This window comes from Neoarius graeffei, chromosome 8 (genome assembly GCF_027579695.1).
Source record: "Neoarius graeffei isolate fNeoGra1 chromosome 8, fNeoGra1.pri, whole genome shotgun sequence".
Taxonomy (NCBI): Eukaryota; Metazoa; Chordata; class Actinopteri; order Siluriformes; family Ariidae; genus Neoarius; species Neoarius graeffei.
In genome coordinates, this window is record NC_083576.1 from 68,576,121 (window position 1) to 68,595,633 (window position 19,513).

At 41.9% G+C, this 19,513-nt stretch overlaps 1 protein-coding gene across 2 annotated transcripts in view; it reads right to left on the reverse strand.

Annotated features, from left to right (window-relative positions):
- The window catches only part of atp8a1 (ATPase phospholipid transporting 8A1), a 318,944-nt gene that overhangs the window by 47,563 nt on the left and 251,868 nt on the right, over nucleotides 1–19,513 (reverse strand). For both annotated transcript variants that reach the window (XM_060928098.1, XM_060928097.1), the window contains exons 27-28: nucleotides 9,437–9,511; nucleotides 5,080–5,202 (exon numbers count right to left, since the gene is read on the reverse strand). In XM_060928098.1, the coding sequence (XP_060784081.1) occupies nucleotides 5,080–5,202; nucleotides 9,437–9,511 (198 nt within the window). The remainder of the gene's footprint in view (nucleotides 1–5,079; nucleotides 5,203–9,436; nucleotides 9,512–19,513) is intronic.

Here is a 19,513-nt window from a genome sequence, read left to right on the forward strand (position 1 = left end):
TATTAGTTTATTACTGTAGTTCATTATGATGTTCATTAACACAGTATTGTGTGTGCGTGTTCTCACACATTGTAAAGTTGAACTTGTTGATATAACTAATTGTTTGGCCTAAAACGGCCCACTGAACTGAACGGAGGAGAGAACTGAACTGATGGGACAGAAAAAAGGGAGGAGAGAGCAAGCAAGACAGAGAGAGAGAGAGAGAGAGAGAGAGAGAGAGAGAGAGAGAGAGAGAGAGAGAGCGCAAGCAAGCACATGCAAGATAGAGTGAAGGAATGTGAGACAGAATGAGAGAGCACAAGCATATGAGAGAGCACAAAAGAAAATGAGAAAAGGAGTAAAAATTGTTTTTTTTTTCCCTTTTTCAATTTTTTTTTTACAAACTTCAAATTCAATCCTTTACGAACAAGTACAATTGCAATCATTTTGAAACACTGCTTTTTTCTGGCTGTTTAATAGCAAACGCATACTATGATGCACATCCTGTATTATAGAAATATCCAAGACTTGACATGATCTTTTTGTCACATCACCCATTAATTTACAAAACACATTTTTCAGAAGAATTAATTAAAAGAAGCACACAAATATACAATAGATACGGATGGACGGATGGGAAGAGAGGAAACAAGAGGGAGCGAGAGAGCTTGAGAGAGAGACAGACTGAGAGCAGGAAAGATAGAGCGAGAGAGCGATGCGGTTTCTGTTTTCTGTCTCCTTCCTTTTTCTTGAGCAATTTATACCATTATCACATTTCACCAATCAGTCCTCTGGAGAATTACAAAGAGTGAAAAACACCCTAAAAGGACGCGTTTAATACAGACACGGACAGCTCCGAGTAATTAAGATGGATTAACTTTCCTCTACAGCACACACTAACATGAATGTATGGAAAAATTATTACCTTCTCAGTTGAAGGATAAAGACCCATAGTGTGTGCAGGTCTGTACTTTTGACTTTTTTTTTTTTTAAATAAATATTCCCCACTCCAAAACCAGCTCGTTTGGAATTTACATTATGCACAAATGCAGCCAAACAAACGCTAACGGCTAATGTGGCATGAAACGGGCGTGAAATCAAGCAGAGGCTTAGTTTCCGTCTGTGGCTTCCGCAACAAAGGCTCACCGCAAAAACGTCTCCTGAACATCAAAAACTAATCATCATCAAATTCTCAACCACCATCCAGACATCATTCCGGATCAATTAATCACGTTTCCCTGTCGTGGGGGCAAAAGTGGGTAACGTGAAAGAAATTGCGGTTATATGTTAACACGGTTATGCACATCTGACTGCATGCACATCATCATCTTGACATTTTATAGACTTACTCCAGCGTTGCACAGTTGGAACAGCTTTACCAAGACGTCCTACTCATCCCAAGACCTTGATTATTAGCGTGTACTAGTACAGTGGTGATGTATTAATGCTAAAACATCATATACTATTATCGATGGAATTTAAGAAGTGCTACAAGGCTTACATTATGAGTGGTGATTTTGTTTTTGGTTTTTTTTGAGTTTCATCAAATACAGGAAAATGTGTGTAAAGGTAATCAGTGTCAGAATTAGGTCGATCAAAATAGCACGCGAGAGATGATCCGAGATGCTCTGACCCTCTCTTCTCTGCTACTGCTTTAAGAAAACAAAGTTGACGTGGAGTAACCTGACCGTCCCAAACAAACGTACACAATTTAACACCATGTCCCTGGCGCCAGGCAAATGTTTTGCATTTCCTCAATTACACATTTAACCCAATTAACCAAAACTCCATCACATACTGCTTCCCTACACACACACACAGAGAGTATGTTCACACACATGCCCACACATAATGAATGCTAATGAAATCAATAAATGTTCATAATCATTCGTCACTGTGAGGCCCTCTCTTGTCTGGGTTCTCCCAAGTTGCTAAGCATCCTGGTGTGAATGCCTCTGTGTCCAGGGGCTTAAGATTTGTGACTGCTTTTTTTATTTAAAAAAAAAAAAAAGGGGGGGGGGGGCGCGCACACAGCATTCACTTTTTCTTGTGCAAAAAATAAAATTTAGCATGGAATTCTTACGAATTCATGGCACCCATTAATAATATACTTTTTTGTGCATTTATATAATTTTTTTTCCCTTCTATCCACATTTACTGGATATGAGCAATCGCGCGCTTTGATTGGCTACCAGCTCATATACTGTGAGTAGAGAAAGACAAAATGGCGGAGCGTGTTGCTGAACCAACTGAGGACGAAATAAAAACTACGGGAAAACAAAACCCCAAAAAATACAAAAAAAACCCTAACAAAATGGGGAATAAAAGTAGTTGATGGTAAGAACATATCTTTATTTTACATTTTTCAATAATTATCGCATTTTTCATAAATTGCTACTGTCATTTTGCTGGTTTGTTTACAGTACATTCTAAGCAGAAATTATTTTGTCGGACGTTTGTACAGGAGTTTTTATTTATTGAATTTGCAAAAATAAAAAAAATGCTGTTTCTCAAAATCCAGTGAATGTGGATAGAATAAAATAGTTATTCCACTCAATCTGGTCGGCCATCAGCTCACATACGACTCAATTTCATGGAATAACTGTTGTATATAATTTTTTTTTTTTAAACTTACACACACACACACACTAACATTATGGCCACTGACAGGTGAGGCGAATAACAAAAATGTAATAATTAACATCTCAATGCGCCCTGCCTGTACACCACAAACCCTTGGAGGTTCTCAGACACTACTCGGAGTAGCGTACTTATGATCTAGCTACTCTACGCTGATTTTAAAAAAACAAAACAAAACTGAAGACTGAGACTGAAGACCAATGTGGTGTAAATATGTGAAGACCTGACGAGGAAGTCCCTAATACATCTTACACACATGCACACGCAACCGTGCAGGTCTTTGCTGTATAAACATCCAGTGGCTTAGACAAATTGTTCTTCTTGTAAGTCCTAGATAAGAGCAACAGCCAAATGTAAACGTTAATGGGAGAATTCCTTGTTTCCTCTTTCACCTGAAATCTCTCCTCTATACAAGCTCTCATTCTTCATCACTCCTGTTTTTCTTTTCCTCCCTGTCTCATCCTCCAATTCTTTGCCCTCTCTAACTGCATTTCTTTCTCGCAGGTCTCTCGGTCAGACTGCAGGGGTGTGCGCGCTCGCTCTAATCCATGTCGAGGCTGTATTGAGCAGGTCTCCACGCCTGTGGAGCCGGGGCACGCTGTCGCACAGGCCTGCACTTAAAGCCTGAAGAGAAGACAGCTTCATTAACAGCAGGGGCAAGCTCTCTCTGTCTCTCTCACACACACAATGTAGAGAATGGACACAAGCCCTGGTTACTGACAAACAGCACAAAATGTAAAGAGAGAAAGTACAAACACAGAGTTTTACTACAGAAGAACATGTCCAATATCATTCAACAGAAGGCATTTTAGCAGGACGCTCAGGTTCATGTAAACTATTTTCTGAAAAGACATCATATCAGTAACGTATTTAACAATACGTTGAAAAACACATCGTATGTCTTACGCAGAGTAAAAATGTGCACGAGTTGACTTACATCTACTAACTGTAAAAACACCAGATAACAGCAGACAGGTTGATTTATGATTGCGTATCCTCACTAAGAAAGCTAGTTTAGGACTCCTAATGGTTTTATTAAGTACGTAATACGCTGCAATAGACTAACACTACGTTCAGACTGCAACCTGAAACGACCCATATCCGATTTGTTGTGAAATCTGATTTTTTTGTTAGGCCGTTCACATTACCAATTATATAAGACTTGTATGCGATCTCCAATATTAACGGAAAATGACCCAAAAGTGTCCCACATGCGCAAATTGACACGTAATAAGCACATCCACGTAATACGTAAACCAAAAAAAAAAGCGCACTCTTCAAGTTTAATGATTTCTTTTTTTGTTTGTTTGTTTAATTATCTGGTTAGTGTTAAAGTGTGAGGTCTCGTGTGTGTTTTTGTTTCTGAACTGAAATGAAATCGTGTAGCCTGGTAACGAGGGTTGACTCCTAAATGTCTCTCTAATTTCTATATAAGTGCACTACATGTTACTAGGAAGTAATGGATTTTTAAACTCTATATAGTGCACTCGAGCTTCAGTAGGCAGTCATTTGGGATACGGCCGCTGTATTACCAAACTCTTAATTCAGGCTTAATAATTTGCACATATTTATTTCGTCATATTAATAAACTTTTTCTACATTTTTATAAATATTTATTTAGATTGTTTATAGCCAGCTGAATTCTGCAACTTCTCTCAGCGCTGGCTCAAGGTGCAGAAACACCAGTGCAGTTTGCGATGGAGATGAGGCGAGACCTGGCGATGTGGTTTTTGTGGCGGCGGCAGAACTCGCACAATAATCTGATTAATGTGGGCAGCAGACTAATGAGACCGAAGGTGTCAAATTACTGGAAATTTCCAGAACAATCTTATAATCTTGTAATACAGGATGGTTTAAGTTATAAATCAGTTATAGAAACTGTTTTATTTAATCAGGCTAACAGATCAACATCCAGGTCCCTACCAAATCCACCATTAGCTTGATCAATTCTATAAAAGTCTATTTAAATTCTGAAAACTGTACAAATGTTGTTGTTTTCCACCAAAGAGACGGGATTAGCCAACGCAGAATAGTGACGTTTGTCTCTTGTTGATGACGTGTAGGTCGCATGAATGCGACCTGTCCGGTCAGACTGCAGTTGCATGTGAAAATATCGGATATGCATCAGATTTAGGACCACATATCCAAGCGGCCTGGGTCACATGTGAAAAAAATCAGATCTGTGTCGTTCAGATTGTCAATAACAAATCGGATACAGGTCGCATATAGGCAAAAAAAAAAAACGGATATGGGTCGTTTCAGGGTGCAGTCTGAACGTAGTCTAATAAACACCCTGAAGGATAAGGAAACTGCGTGACTGTGGGGAAACAGATCCGATGGTGATAAATCAACAAAAACGTCTCCTACTACAAAACGAGGGGAAAAAAAAATTGCACAGGGATAGCTTTTTAGAAAGTTAGAAGTAAATCCTAATTAGGCGAATGAGACAGGAGAGCTTACCTTGGTGTTGAAGCCCTGGGCATTCTGGGAGGTTTTGTACAATTCTGGGTATTTGAGCATGTTTTCTTTTCTGCACGAACGTTCAAAAATGCCCAGGGTCAAGGGTGGCAGGGCTGTAAAGATCTGGGGGGGAGAAAAAAAAAAAAAGCAAACTTTTATCGAATTGAAAAACTCAAATGTTTTTTCCAACAAGTTGTAACTAAAATTACAATATACTCTACAACCATAATGCAGCGAACTGAAGTGAAACTATTAAACAAATGCCTCATTTGTAGAATCGACATCAGTAGATGTTCATCTAACCATCATCTCGGGCTGTTCGATACTCCAATCTGATTGGTCAGGAGGTGTTGATTAATTTCCTTTATACTACGGCGCGGCTGAATTCTCAAATCAGAAAGTGTGCATTCATTGCTTTTAATCGAAAATTGTTTCACAGTCGTTTTGGCTGGAATACAAGTGACAGGTTTATGTTGATGCCCTCCTTTCTAACATGTTCAGGTTTCTATAGTAACAGCTCATTCACAGGGACTTACAACACTCTACATAATCTCACAGGCTAATAGGAAAGAGATGGATTAAAAATGTGTTCTCGTTTAACACACACAAAAAAAAAAGTAGTAGTGTCAATCTGGAGGCATTTTCGGTTTTATATAACATTTATGGAAAGAGTCTCCAGTGTCGGAGATTTGCACACAAGAGAGGAGTGTGTTTGGGAGAGAGGAGATTGTGCTTTCAGGTTCTCAGTCATGCAACAAGCTGTTTTTTTTTTTTTAATTTCAAGACAAGACAAGAAAAAAGAGGAGGCTGATGTGAGAACTACTACGTGGACAGGAACTAATATGAACCAACTTGTCTTGTGGATGTCCCCCAACTATAAACAGTTAAAAAGCAGAATGTGCTGCACATTAAACTAAAAATTGTAACTGTTGGCAAATCACTGTGGTATACGTGGAACAACACACAGCACAGACTGTGCTGTTCTACAAAAATAATACACTTCACTATGGGAAGAGTAACTCGTCTCCGTGCAGTCACTGATTATTTTCCTAAAACAGCACACCTTATAGTTAATGACGACTTGCTTAAAATATCCCATAGCAAAATTTCATTCTGGACCTAAAACTACAGCAGCCTGTAATTATTTTTTTTTTCGTGGTCCGGTTTCCATCAAATCCTGCGCTCTGATTGGCTGGCGAGCAGGTCCATATCCTACGGTACGGACCCCAAATACGGACCTCTGGCGACTCACTCGTTCACAACAACAAACATGGTAGCAATTTTTGTCAACATTCTCAGGAGAATAGCATTAATTTTACATCATGGATAGCGATAACGACAGTGTTCACAGTGAAAGCGAGTTTTACTACCCTGAGGAAGACAAAATAAAATAAAACATTTCAGGAGAAAGCTAAAAACCTCTAACTTGCTAACGCCGAGCAAAAACATGGCTGAATCCCAAAATGACTCCTATTTGTATAAATAGGGGACTACATAGGCGGCAAAATGTAGTTTTTTTTTCCCTGCCATGGAAGTGCACTTGTATACCAAGGAGGAAGCCATTTGCATTACAGCCATGAATGAGGATTCAAAATGGCGGCTCGGCTCGGTTTTCCCTTTCGGGCGCTCTCGTTTTCTGTTAGAATTTGGTAAAGAAAAAAATAAATATATTATTTACCAGCTTAAGGTCGGTCCGTATGGTGAAATACCGTGATCTCGGCCTTGAACACTGACCTCGGCCCAGAGGGCCTCGCTCAGTACTTTCAAGACCTCGGTCACGGTGTTTCACAATACGGACCTCCCAGCTGGTAAATAACATTTATTTATTTAGTGCACGCGTGTGTGTGAGGACTGCGAAATATGATTGAAAAATATCATGCATGACGATCATGACTTCAAGTAGAAAAAAAAAAACTACTAATATAAAAATACCACTAGACTATGTTCAGACTGCACCCTGAAACAACCCATATCCGATTTTTTTGCCCATATGCGACCTGTATCCGATTTGTTATTGACAATCTGAACGACACAGATCTGATTTTTTTCACATGCGACCCAGGCCGCTTGGATATGTGGTCCTAATTCCGATGCATATCTGTTATTTTCACATGCGACTGCAGTCTGACCGGACAGGTCGCATTCATGCGACCTACACGTCATCAACAAGAGACAAACGTCACTATTCTGCGTTGGCTAATCCCGCCTCTTTGGTGGAAAACAACAACATTTGTACAGTTTTCAGAATTTAAATAGACTTTTATAGAATTGATCAAGCTAATGGTGGATTTGGTAGGGACCTGGATGTTGATCTGTTAGCCTGATTAAATAAAACAGTTTCTATAACTGATTTATAACTTAAACCATCCTGTATTACAAGATAAGATTGTTCTGGAAATTTCCAGTAATTTGACACCTTCGGTCTCATTAGTCTGCTGCCCACATTAATCAGATTATTGTGCGAGTTCCGCCGCCGCCACAAAAACCACATCGCCAGGTCTCGCCTCATCTCCATGCTTTACTTGCAAACTTGAAGAGTGCGCTTTTTTTTTGGTTTACGTATTACGTAGATGTGCTTATTATGTGTCAATTTGCGCATGCGGGACACTTTTGGGTCGTTTTCCGTTCATATTGGAGATCGCATACAAGTCTCATATAACTGGTAATGTGAACGGCCTAACAAAAAAATCGGATTTCACAACAAATCGGATATGGGTCGTTTCAGGTTGCAGTCTGAACGTAGTGCTAGTGTGAACAATGTTGATTCTATGACGGCGTATTAGGGCCCCCCAAAAAATTACAGAACTGAGGGAGGGGGAAATATTCAAAGAACAAAAACTCAATTTCTGAGATGGAAGTCATAAATTTACAAGAAATAAACTCATTCTCCAAGATTAAAGTCACCACAAATTTATGAGGGGGGAAAGGGGAGGAAAAAATTTTTTCACATGCTTCTGGGAAATGGAGTTGAAAATATCTGCATTTCCTATATTTCTTGGCTCAAATGTGGCATGTGTGGTATGATGCTGATCCAACCTTGTAAAGTGAAGTGATGCAGTTCCTTGAGGGGGGGGAAAAAAAAAAAAATTCAGAGGCTTTTTTTTTTAATAATTGTGACTTTAATCTCAGAATTTCTTGTCAATTTACTACTTTAGTCTAGTAAATACTGTTTTTCCCCTTAGAATATTATCCCCTTCCTCAGCTCTGTCATTTTTTCAACCTAGAACAGCCCCAAAACGCCGTCATATGACTCAGACAAACCGTTTACAAGTGCTGAATTTCCCTTTCGAGAAGTCGATCTTAATAAACACCCCAGCAGCTCCCTCCTGTTGTACTCCAGTGAGCATGAAACGTTCTGGCTTTGATTTTATTTGGATACTGTTGCTTGCATATGCAAAAGTTCTCTCACATGAACATCTGCTGTAATGCCCACAGCTTGTTAGCAGATCTCCTGGATGGTTTTATTATTCTTTTCCTTCCCACCTGTGAGTTGTGTAGCTGATGAAAGAGAGGAGCGATATTTCAGAGATACTGGCGACGGGTGTGGGCTCGGCTCAGGCTCTTCCACTGGCACGGCTGCAGCTTGCTGGCTTCGGCTCGGGCTGAACGATACGCTCCACTGGGCTCTGGCTCTCAGAGAGACGGCGACTTTCATTCAGGGGAGGATTCGGACCACTGCGTCCAACAGACCCCCCTCTGAAGCCGTGGAATTCATCCTCTTTCAGATAAAGAGGGAATGCGCTGTGCCAAGTGGTTGCTGCCTCACCACGCTAGTGAACCATAACGGAGAGCTGATGGAAGGCACCTTTTTTTTTTTTAACTTTGGATTGAATCTTTTCCCTCGTTGTTAAAATTACAAAAACTATTCAAATTGATGTCTTTCAACACTGAACACTTTTTGTTCAATTTCATTCCCATGGAAACAAGTCATTATAATAAACAGTAACACCTATATATAACACTGCAGGAATTTCATAGTGTAAACCATGATCCATTAATTAATCTCACGCTTGCTGTAATGGACAAAACGTCCGAGTGTATGTATACTGTATATAACGTGCGTGTCTGACTTCACCCTGCTCCTTCATAATTCACTGCTGACCACTTCAAGGCAGCTCTTTCAGGGGCACGAGCGGCTGTTGTTGCAGCACATTCAGGACATAGTTCTGGGCACAGGGGGAATATGGACTTGACAAGGGCTCATAAATAACAGGGAGATTTTCAGGATGTCGATGACACAGGGCTGCAGTAAAGGAGCCGCTTGGGCTGCCACGGCTAATGAGTTTCTTGCCCCAGCACGACAGGGGAGCCGCTTGAACACATTCTCTCTCACAGTAAATCACGCGCACACACTTACCACGTTATAGAGGCCGATGCACCAACGCTCGAAAAGAATCTGACCAGAGAACCCGTTCACAAAGGCAAACCAAATCTGCAAAGCAGAAGAGACAAACATGTACGTCAGACTAAGACTACTTTTTGCATGTATACGGACATTTGAGTCACAAAAGCAGAATTTGTGCAATTCAGACTCTAAATTGGTTGTGAAAGCAAATCAAAAAGACACTCAAAAATCTTCATAATTGCCAAGTTATATACACGTACGCACATTCTATATTATACATAAAAATAAAGGGCTGTCGATGTTAACGTGTTAACACAAATTCCTTTCAACACCAATCTTTTTTTTTTTTTGACGCATGATTAACACGTGCATATTCTGTGCCGGCGGCACGGTGGTGTAGTGGTTAGCGCTGTCGCCTCACAGCAAGAAGGTCCGGGTTCGAGCCCCGTGGCCGGCGAGGGCCTTTCTGTGTGGAGTTTGCATGTTCTCCCCGTGTCCGCGTGGGTTTCCTCCGGGTGCTCCGGTTTCCCCCACAGTCCAAAGACATGCAGGTTAGGTTAACTGGTGACTCTAAATTGACCGTAGGTGTGAATGTGAGTGTGAATGGTTGTCTGTGTCTATGTGTCAGCCCTGTGATGACCTGGCGACTTGTCCAGGGTGTACCCCGCCTTTCGCCCGTAGTCAGCTGGGATAGGCTCCAGCTTGCCTGCGACCCTGTAGGACAGGATAAAGCGGCTAGAGATGAGATGAGATGAGATATTCTGTGCCCCTTCCCGTAGTTTGGGAAATCAGGATGTGACCGAGCGAGTAAGCGACGTAGCTGGTCAGCACAAGTTGTGATAAAGTGCACTTATGTCCAGAATCAACTTATATTGTTGCACTCGGTCTACATAAACCGTGTGTATTTTTATATGCTTTTGATGGTCCAGAGGGGAGAAAAGATGACGTGTTAAGGTCTGCGCATGTAAGCGTACAGGCTGCACACTAGAGTGAGAGGGTTTGTTTTATTCTGAGAAATTTGTGAGAGATGTAAAAGGGTTTATAAATGCAATTTTTGCTCATGAACGTACTGTAGATTTACCTGAGAGTTATTGCATTTTACTGGAAAACTCTTTATGAGCTGTGTGGCTTAAATATATTTATTTGGGTTTTGTATTTTTTTTTTTTTTTTAATTTTCTTTATTTCAAAAGATAGCCACTACTGTTGTCCAGAGTCCACATCTACGGAAGCCAAGAGAGGCCCTTCATATAATCTTTTTTTTTTTTATTCACCTTGTTATCCTGAGATAACGACATAATTCAGGATCTCGAGAAAACAACACAACTAATTCGAGATCTCGAGAAAACAAAACCGTTATTCCAAGATCTCGAGAAAACAAAACAATACAATTATTCCGTGATCTCGAGAAAATAAAATTATTTCATGATCTCAAGTAAACAGCTGAGAAATGGTTCATTCAGGTGCGCCAAGAGACTTGTGATATGCTGATTTTGGGGCTATTTCTCATTCTGTATAGACGCAACTTTGGTCATTAGAAGGTCTGGAATAATCGATCACCTAATAAGGCAGTATTTTGATCAGGGGTTGACACAGGGAGAGATTGCATTAAGTCTTTTAATAAGGGATAATTTCAAAATTAGTCCGCGGCACCTCCGCAGAAGACTGGCCCGGCTTCGTCTCTACCGATGGGGAGACAGTGATCCAGCTGAGATCATGAAATAATTGTTTTGTTTTCTCGAGATCACGGAATAATTGTTTTGTTTTCTCGAGATCTCGAAATAACGGTTTTCTCAAGATCTCGAATTAGTTGTGTTGTTTTCTCGAGATCCTGAATTAATTATGTCGTTATCTTGGGATAACAAGGTGAATAAAAAAAAAAAAAAAAAGATTATATGAAGGGCCTCTCTCGGCTTCCGTACACATCACCGAGTTTGTTTAGTTTAATTTTATTGCATAGCTTGAGGCTGGAAGTTAAGGAGAACTAGAGGAAAATACTAAATTTTGTTCACACTGAATTGTGCGTAACCCTCAAAATTATAGTTAAACGCTGCCTTTTTAAAAATTTTTATAAATGCAGTGATGGAATAAAATACCCGCAAAAGTTATTTTTGCTGTGTCCAGCCTTATCCTTCCTGACCTGGCCACATCCATTAGCATAAAGCAAGCACATCTGTCCACTTCAACTTCCCAACAACTTGAAAAGTATCCATTTAAAAGAGAACTGAAGTCACTTTTAAACTTGCTTTATTTCTTAATTAACGTGTTATTCAATTACGTTTTCGGTTTTAGTAACCTTGTATCGTGACTCGTATTGTCATAATATTACACTTGTCAGCCTTTTCGGTTTTTAGCCATGTTGAACGTAGTTCGTTTGGTCCACGGCAGGCGTCGCTTATCCGCGCGATCTTCACGAGACTTGTGCGAGACTTCAAACGTGAAGCGTCAGCGCCGCCATTTTGAAAACTGTTTACACAGCGGCCAGATCGCCATATCATTCCAATTTAGATTAATTTTGAGATTTGCCAGCTTCATCAGTGACAGAGTGTCAGTCCTGTGTGCTGTGGCACGTGCATCTGAAGGTGCGCCTCGGGCTGCGCGCGCCGTGAACAAGGCGCACCTGAACTCAATTAAGGAACTGTGTTTACACCTGTTTAAGGACTGTGCTGATGCATTTGCATCACGAAGTATTACGATACGCATGTACGCATTACCAAGCCTTTCTACCAGTTGTCTTGATTTCCTGTTTCACGATCCTTGTGCCTGTTTCTCATTCTTGTCCTCGCTTAGCCTTTGATGTACTGTGTGCGCCTTGACTGACCCTTTTGCCCGTATTCTCGTTTTTGATCTAGCCTGCCGTTTCGGATTGTTTGCCTGTTTATATATTGTATCACTGTGTATATATATTCTGTACTTTATTAAACTGCATACTTCTGTACATGCATCCGCCTCCCTCGCATACGCAACATGGAGATTATTCCATACGACTTCGAACCAACGTGGAGTAGAGAAGAGTTGGAAAGATGACAGGATAAGGACGAGTCCGTCACGCTGGTATTTACGTCATTACTGTCGCACAATTAAAACGTGCCAGATCAGGTGGCTGGTGGGTTTTCAAAATAATAAATACGTGCATGTATTTTTGTGATAAATACACATTATACTGAGCGCATTTCCCACATAATCCTCACTAAGGTTTCGGACAGTACTACAAAATGGCGTCCCCACTACATAGCGAGTGATATCGGACACGGGGAAAATTTCCGGCTAGATTATGTCAGCATTCAAAGGAGAGCGCGTGCGTCTTGACCACGTTGGCAGATGTTGGTCACTTTGATTTCCGCTGCACGTTTTACTTCCGTCCTACGAAGTCTCGCACAGGTCTCAGCGAATCTCGTTTACGGCCAGTGCTTTGACATATGGACTGATATTACAGAGCGTATTTCAAACACACAACTTGCTATAGCAGCGACAAAATAGCGATCAAAAATGCATTCCTATATTTAATAAAATGAGATAGAAATTTTTTTTTTTTAAATTGCCTTCAGTTCCCCTTTAAGATGCATTTAAAACAGATGAAAAACGTGTGATTAATTTGCAAGTAATCGCGAGTTAACTATGGACAATATAATTAATCACAAAACATTTTAATTGATTGACAAGATAATAAAATCATTCATGTCGGACTTTGTGATGTTTTATACAACTGTATACATTTTTCCATTTTTAATCAGGAATATTATCAAAAAAAATTTAAGTGGGATTCAAATGTGGGAAGTCACATTTTTACAATAACTATACTGTATATGACTAAGCATCAAAACCATGCAAAGACTTTTACACCACAAAAAACCCAAATATTTATAAATACCCATTTTCATTCCAAATTTGTTATATTTATCTTTACATTCTTGTAAGGACAATACATTTTACTGAAAATACTATTCAAGTTTCTTTTACGATGCATCAATTTTCATTTCTTTCAGTCAATGAAAATCCTGATCTCATCTCATCTCATCTCATCTCATTATCTCTAGCCGCTTTATCCTTCTACAGGGTCGCAGGCAAGCTGGAGCCTATCCCAGCTGACTATGGGCGAAAGGCGGGGTACACCCTGGACAAGTCGCCAGGTCATCACAGGGCTGTCAGTTAAATTATACTGCATTATTTTAATATTAAATACTGCCGCTGTTATACTGTACGACAGCGTGCAAAAAAAAAAAGTCTTCATATATTTAGTGAAAAGTCTCTGCATATAAAAACTGAATTAACGGTCATCTTTTTGCACAATAGTTGAGCAAATTTTAAGACTACTCTTGCTGCGGACTTGAGAATCTGCTTAAATCCCTGAAAATATCACACTCGCTTTGATCGATCGTTTTTATTCTCGTTGTGGGCTTTGGGTGGATGCAGTATGACTGAGAGAGAAGCGTGTAGCGAGATGACGTCTGCTCCCAGCACCACCACAACACACTGATTCACCGACAGTGGCTTAGACAGAGATTACAATCAAAAGAGCAGCACAGATCGACTGCAGGCCCAGACTGGGGCTTTACACAAAACTGTTTGCTGTAAGCAAACGAACTTCAAATCAGTCCAGCTTTGCTTTTGCTTTGTCTCTGCAAGAAATCATTACTTCAAATACAAAACGACACTGATGATTTAAGAAGCGACTTTGCTACTGAAATGAAGAACGCTGAAAAGGTCACGTGTCTTATGCTTGCACTAAAACTACAGCAACAATCCAGAATCCGCACATCATTCGTTAGAAAGACAAGACGGTGCCATGCCAAGGATGAGGTGCCCATGAATAGGGTTTGGGAATTGGGAAACAGGATTTTTTTTTTTTTTGCACTGTAATGGTTCCTGGAGGAAAAGGATCAGAGGAGTATCATCTGATCCTTTTCCTCCCTGCTTGATCTACTTTGAGAGGCCCTAACCAGCCAACCCTGGAGTAATTCCACCTTTTTTGTATAAGAGAAACCACAAATACTGGTCTAATATCAGTGGAACATCTCCTCTCAGTCTGGCCATAGAGAGTTATTGGGTTGAAGGGAGAAATGGGGGGTCCGAGGATGTCCAGGATGAGGGGAGTTCCAGAAGAAGGAAAGATAAGGTGTATCTAAACCATATGCCACAGAGCCCATGATGATTCCCACCTCATACATGTCCATTACTGAGAGCAGGCCGTGACTCTGCTCTTCCTGTCCAACACCCTCAAGGACCAAAGAGTGTGCGGAAGACTGCTGGTTTTGAATATGAGAAAAGCGAGGACATGATCAGTTGAGTATGAAATTGTGCTGTACCGATATAGATGGTGCGCCGTATAAATGGTTTATAGAAAACAAACGTAAACCCCTTCAACGCCCTTGGACGAGTCACGTACGTCATGAAATCTTTTACCGCTGTGCCTTATGACGTACGCTACTCGTCATAAACACCTCCTTTTATGTACCGTACATGGCACATTACTTGTACTTCACAGTGGCACATATGAACTACAGTCAATGCCTGAAACATTCTTCCGTCATGAGGCACAGCGGTAAATGACTTCATGACGTACGTGACCTGTCCAAGGGCACTGAAGGGGTTAAGAAGGGATCGTTATTTCAGGAAAGAAAAATGCCCAGTTTGACAGTCAGAGCATTTTTATTCATGCATAAAATCAAGCACTGCTCCTGCTCTCCCATGTCAGAATAATATTGAGACTGCATGCTAATAGGCCGTGCGTGTGAGAGAGGAGACATGGCTGTAGAGCAGACACCCGGATTGGTGCGTAGGCTCTGAACCAGGCGGACGTTTCCCCGCTTCATTTAACACCATTATGAAAGCATGAACTGCTACAAATTCTCGATTTTGACAGAGCCCCCAAATGAGGCCCCTGAATGCAACAGCAGCCCCCTAACACACAATCACACACTGGTGGAAGCCAATGTGTGAAAATGTTCTCAAAACAGATGTCCGTTGCCCCTCCTCTTCGCACCCTCAGGGTGAGAGAGGGAGTAGACCCCAGACTCCGCCCCTCCCATTCCACCTCCCGCTCTGCTCTCCATCAGGTGCATTCTACTGCGATACTGTTTTTAAAAGAAGCCTGCAGCCCCTCACATCCTTCCTTTCTTTCTCTCTCTCTCTCTCTCTCACACACACCCACCCTCCCACCCACCCTACTTTATCCCAGTATAGCAGTCAGTGCTTCAATATCCTTCCATTTCTGAAAACTCGTTCTCCTTTGTACTCGCACATGCTGTAGTCCTGCTCTAGTGCGGTGTGATGGCCTGCATTTGCCATCTCCGGGCTTGCTAAGCCCTCGCTATACTGTCGTGCTCAATAAAACCATCTCTATTCATAGGCAGCAGTTAAATGCGTTTTTGTCGCTGAGTGTTTTGGCCTGCTGCTCTCTCCCTCTCGCTGGGACACTCTGGAGAGAGGCACGCATTCATTTGCTCATTAAGGCTGCAGCTTTTCCTCTCCGATCCTTTTTTCCTCCCGCTCTCATTCAGCACAGCTCAGCACTGGGGTGTGGCTGCCCTCTTCCCCTGCTGCACATTCTGAAAAAGCAAGTGCCTTTGGTGTGTGCGTGCATGTGTGTGTGTGTGTGAGAAATGAGAACTGGCCAGAGAGAATCAAGGAAAATCTAACAAATGAAAAAAGCCCCGGCAACTCCAAAGTCTGCTGGCCGAGAAGCTTATTCAAAGTCTAGGAGGCTGAATTGAGAGAAGTCAGAAAGGGGGAATTAGTTAGACAGAGAGAGAAAAAAAAGTGGGAGAGAGGAATTTGTCCTCTCCACCCCAGCAGGCCCCTGTGCTCCTTTACTGTGTCCTTAAAATGCAGACAGGGCCCTCTGCCTTTCTTGCAAACAAAGGGCCTGTGAGTAAAAAAGCACCCCAACACGATGTGACTGAAGAAAAGGGGGTGGTGAATGCTTTGGCAGCGTGTAGTCGAGCAGAGACACAGAGAGGCTGAGCAGTAAAGGGTGAGGAGTTGGATAATGAGGGCACCAGGCAGGCTGCTGTGGCCGGGGCCTCCCCCCTGCGCCGAGCTCTTTCTGTGCACTGTTTGGCCTCCACAGGCCTTGTGTAATTGCCTCATAAATGCCACTTGTCCATCACCCTCAGTGATGTCTGCTGACGACCCGTCACCAGCCCTGCTCGACAATTACAGCACAGTAGAGCCAGAGAAGGCCAGCGTGTGTGATTATGCATTGGTTACTTGTTCTATGTATAAACACCAAGATCTATATTGTATACGACGTCTTTATACGATTACCAACTTCACAAGACACGGAAACAGTTGATCATGTGACAAAAGCTCCTTCTGTATGGTGACATTCTATTCTTTTACATTTTAAAGGAGAACTGAAGGCAAATTTTTTAGCATCAAAATTCTATTCATCTCATTTTATTAAATATCGGAATGCATTTTTGATCGCCATTTTGTCGCTGCTATAGCGAGTTCTGAGTGTTTGAAATATGCTCTGTAATATATCAGTCCATATGTCAAAGCAATGGCCGTAAATGAGATTCGTTGAGACCTGTGCGAGACATCGTAGGACGGAAGTAAAACGTACAGCGGAAATCAAAGTGACCGACATCTGCCAACGTTGTCAAAAGACGTGCGTGCCCTCTTTCGAATGCTGACGTAATCAAGCCGGAAGTTGTGTTTGTTTTGATAGCAATCAGGAAAGTTTGAAAAAAGTAGGCCGTAATCGTCATTTAAACTCGTTTTTGTGCAAGATTTCGTTTGGAAAACAGTTTCCTAAATGGCGGCACTGACACCTGGCTGACTGTCACAGGATGGTTAAAACTGTATTGGAATTTTAGTGGTAACCATTTTTTAGGTGTACCAAGATGGCTGCCACTTAGTGAATGTTGGGTTAACAATTGACTTCAGCTGTGTCAATCAATCACAATGGTGTATGATGATTGGGGCATTCCTCAACAGATTAGTGTTAACGATTTCACTTCAGCTGTCTCAGTTAATTAGTGGTGTGGCCGGATTGGGGACTGATGATTGGGTGGGCTACGTAAAGGCAGTTCACTTGGTGGTGGAGCGGTTGCTGGGGGGAGGGGAAGACTACCACAGAGAGGGAGCTGGAACAGAGCGGTGGGAGACCCAACCGGAGCCGTTGTGGTGTCTTGGCGAAGACTACCACAGAGAGGGAGCTGGAACAGAGCGGTGGGAGACCCAACCGAGACCCTATGGGAGCCGCTGTGGTGTCTTGGCGAAGACTACCACAGAGAGGGAGCTGGAACAGAACGGTGGGAGACTCAACTGAGACCCTACGGGAGCCGCTGTGGAGTCATTGTGAAGACTACCACAGAGAGGGAGTTGGAGCAGAGTGGTGGAAGACTCAACCGAGACCCTGTGGGAGCCGCTGTGGTGTCTTTGTGGAGGTGCTGTGGAACAATCGAGGGGTAGAATCGTCTACCCCTCCAGCAGATAAGTGGCCATTTGGTTTGAATTGTTGGAGTACCAAAACACTACCTGTGTAACTTCCTTTGGGAGATTGAGCTGCAGTGTAAGTTTCAACCTGTGTCGTCCTCTACGCTTCCCTCTCTTTCACTAGTAACGAGCGCGTGTGGGGACAACGCAGCTTTGCAGATGGGACAGAAACATTGAGGCGGGATAAGGTGCTGGGAAGTTCAAGGGGTGGAATCGTCCACCCTTCTTAAAGGCATCTGCTCTACTGGATCCCTGGAGAACCCCGCGTGGTGAAGACCCTCCATTCTCCCCCCCCACCTGGGCCAGCTACCATCTTTGGACCAAACTGTGTTCTTGCTGTGGAGACTGAGGAGGAGTAGACGTGCCCTCCCTTGTACAAGTTAAGTACTCCTCCATTGTGTTTTACCTATATCAGCTCCGTCCAGAAATTCCTTCCCCTCCATCTTACAGCTCCACTTGCTGGCTGTGGAGTAAAGACTCTCATAGACTGTAATTAGTCACCTTTGGAAGCCCCTCCTCTTGGTCTTTTTGGACATTGTGTGGTACTGCACTAGCATTTAGTGCTTTTGTGTGCTGTGGACATTACACTGTGTGACCTCAACCCACATGTATTGTGAGAGCCATCCATACTCGTGTGATAAGGAGCGTTGCAGTGACTATTTATTGAATTGACTGTGTGCTGTGTAGTGACCTGGGGTTTGCATGTTTGGAGGGTGTTTTGTTTATACTGGCTGAGTGTGAGGGTTATCCAAAGTGTGCCTTAACATCTGTCTCTCTCTGGTTTTCAGGAACTGTGTAGACCATCTTTGGAGGGAGGGTGGGGCAACTTCTGGACTGGACTGAATATTGGGACATTGGACTTGTGGACAATTTTAACTAAGTTTTGTAATTATTAATAAAGTATACACTTTTTTTTTTTTACAACTTAACCTTTTCTTGTCTCTGATTGGTTTGCTCCCTGGTTGTTGTGTTGATATAGTAGGTCAAAGACACACCTGTTTGCTGTGACAAGACACTTCACGTTTCGAAGTCTCGGACAAGTCTCACGAAGATCGCGCGGATAAGCGACGCTTGCTGTGGACCAAACGGACTAAATTCAACATGGCTAAAAACCGAATAGGCTGATAAGTATAATATTTAATTCCAATTAGCTGCCAATACGAGTCACGATATAAGGTTACTAAAACCGAAAATGTAATTGAGTAACACAATTAAGAAAGAAAGCAAGTTTAAAAATGACTTCAGTTCCCCTTTAATTGCTTGATACTGAATTTTAATTTTCTGGTTCTGTTCATGTGATTAAAAATATTACTTCTACTACTGCTGTAGTATTTGAGATCAGTCTTGATACCCCTTTTTGAAGGTTTCGGTCTCATCTCGGAACTGACTACATTTTTACTCTGTCTTGTTTCGGTCTCAGAGGACTCTGGATTTTATTTCAAAACAAGGTCAAGACCATAACTCTGGGGCTTTCACTAAATTGCCTATGCATTGTCTGATTTACTGATTAACATCATTACTTTGATTGGATGTAAAGCTTCCTGTTCAAATGCAACCAATAACGTGAATCAAATTTGTTACTGTAAATGGCTGTCACCCCTCCCTGCCTCCTTCGCACGCACACGCCAAGAAAGTGAACACGGGAGACA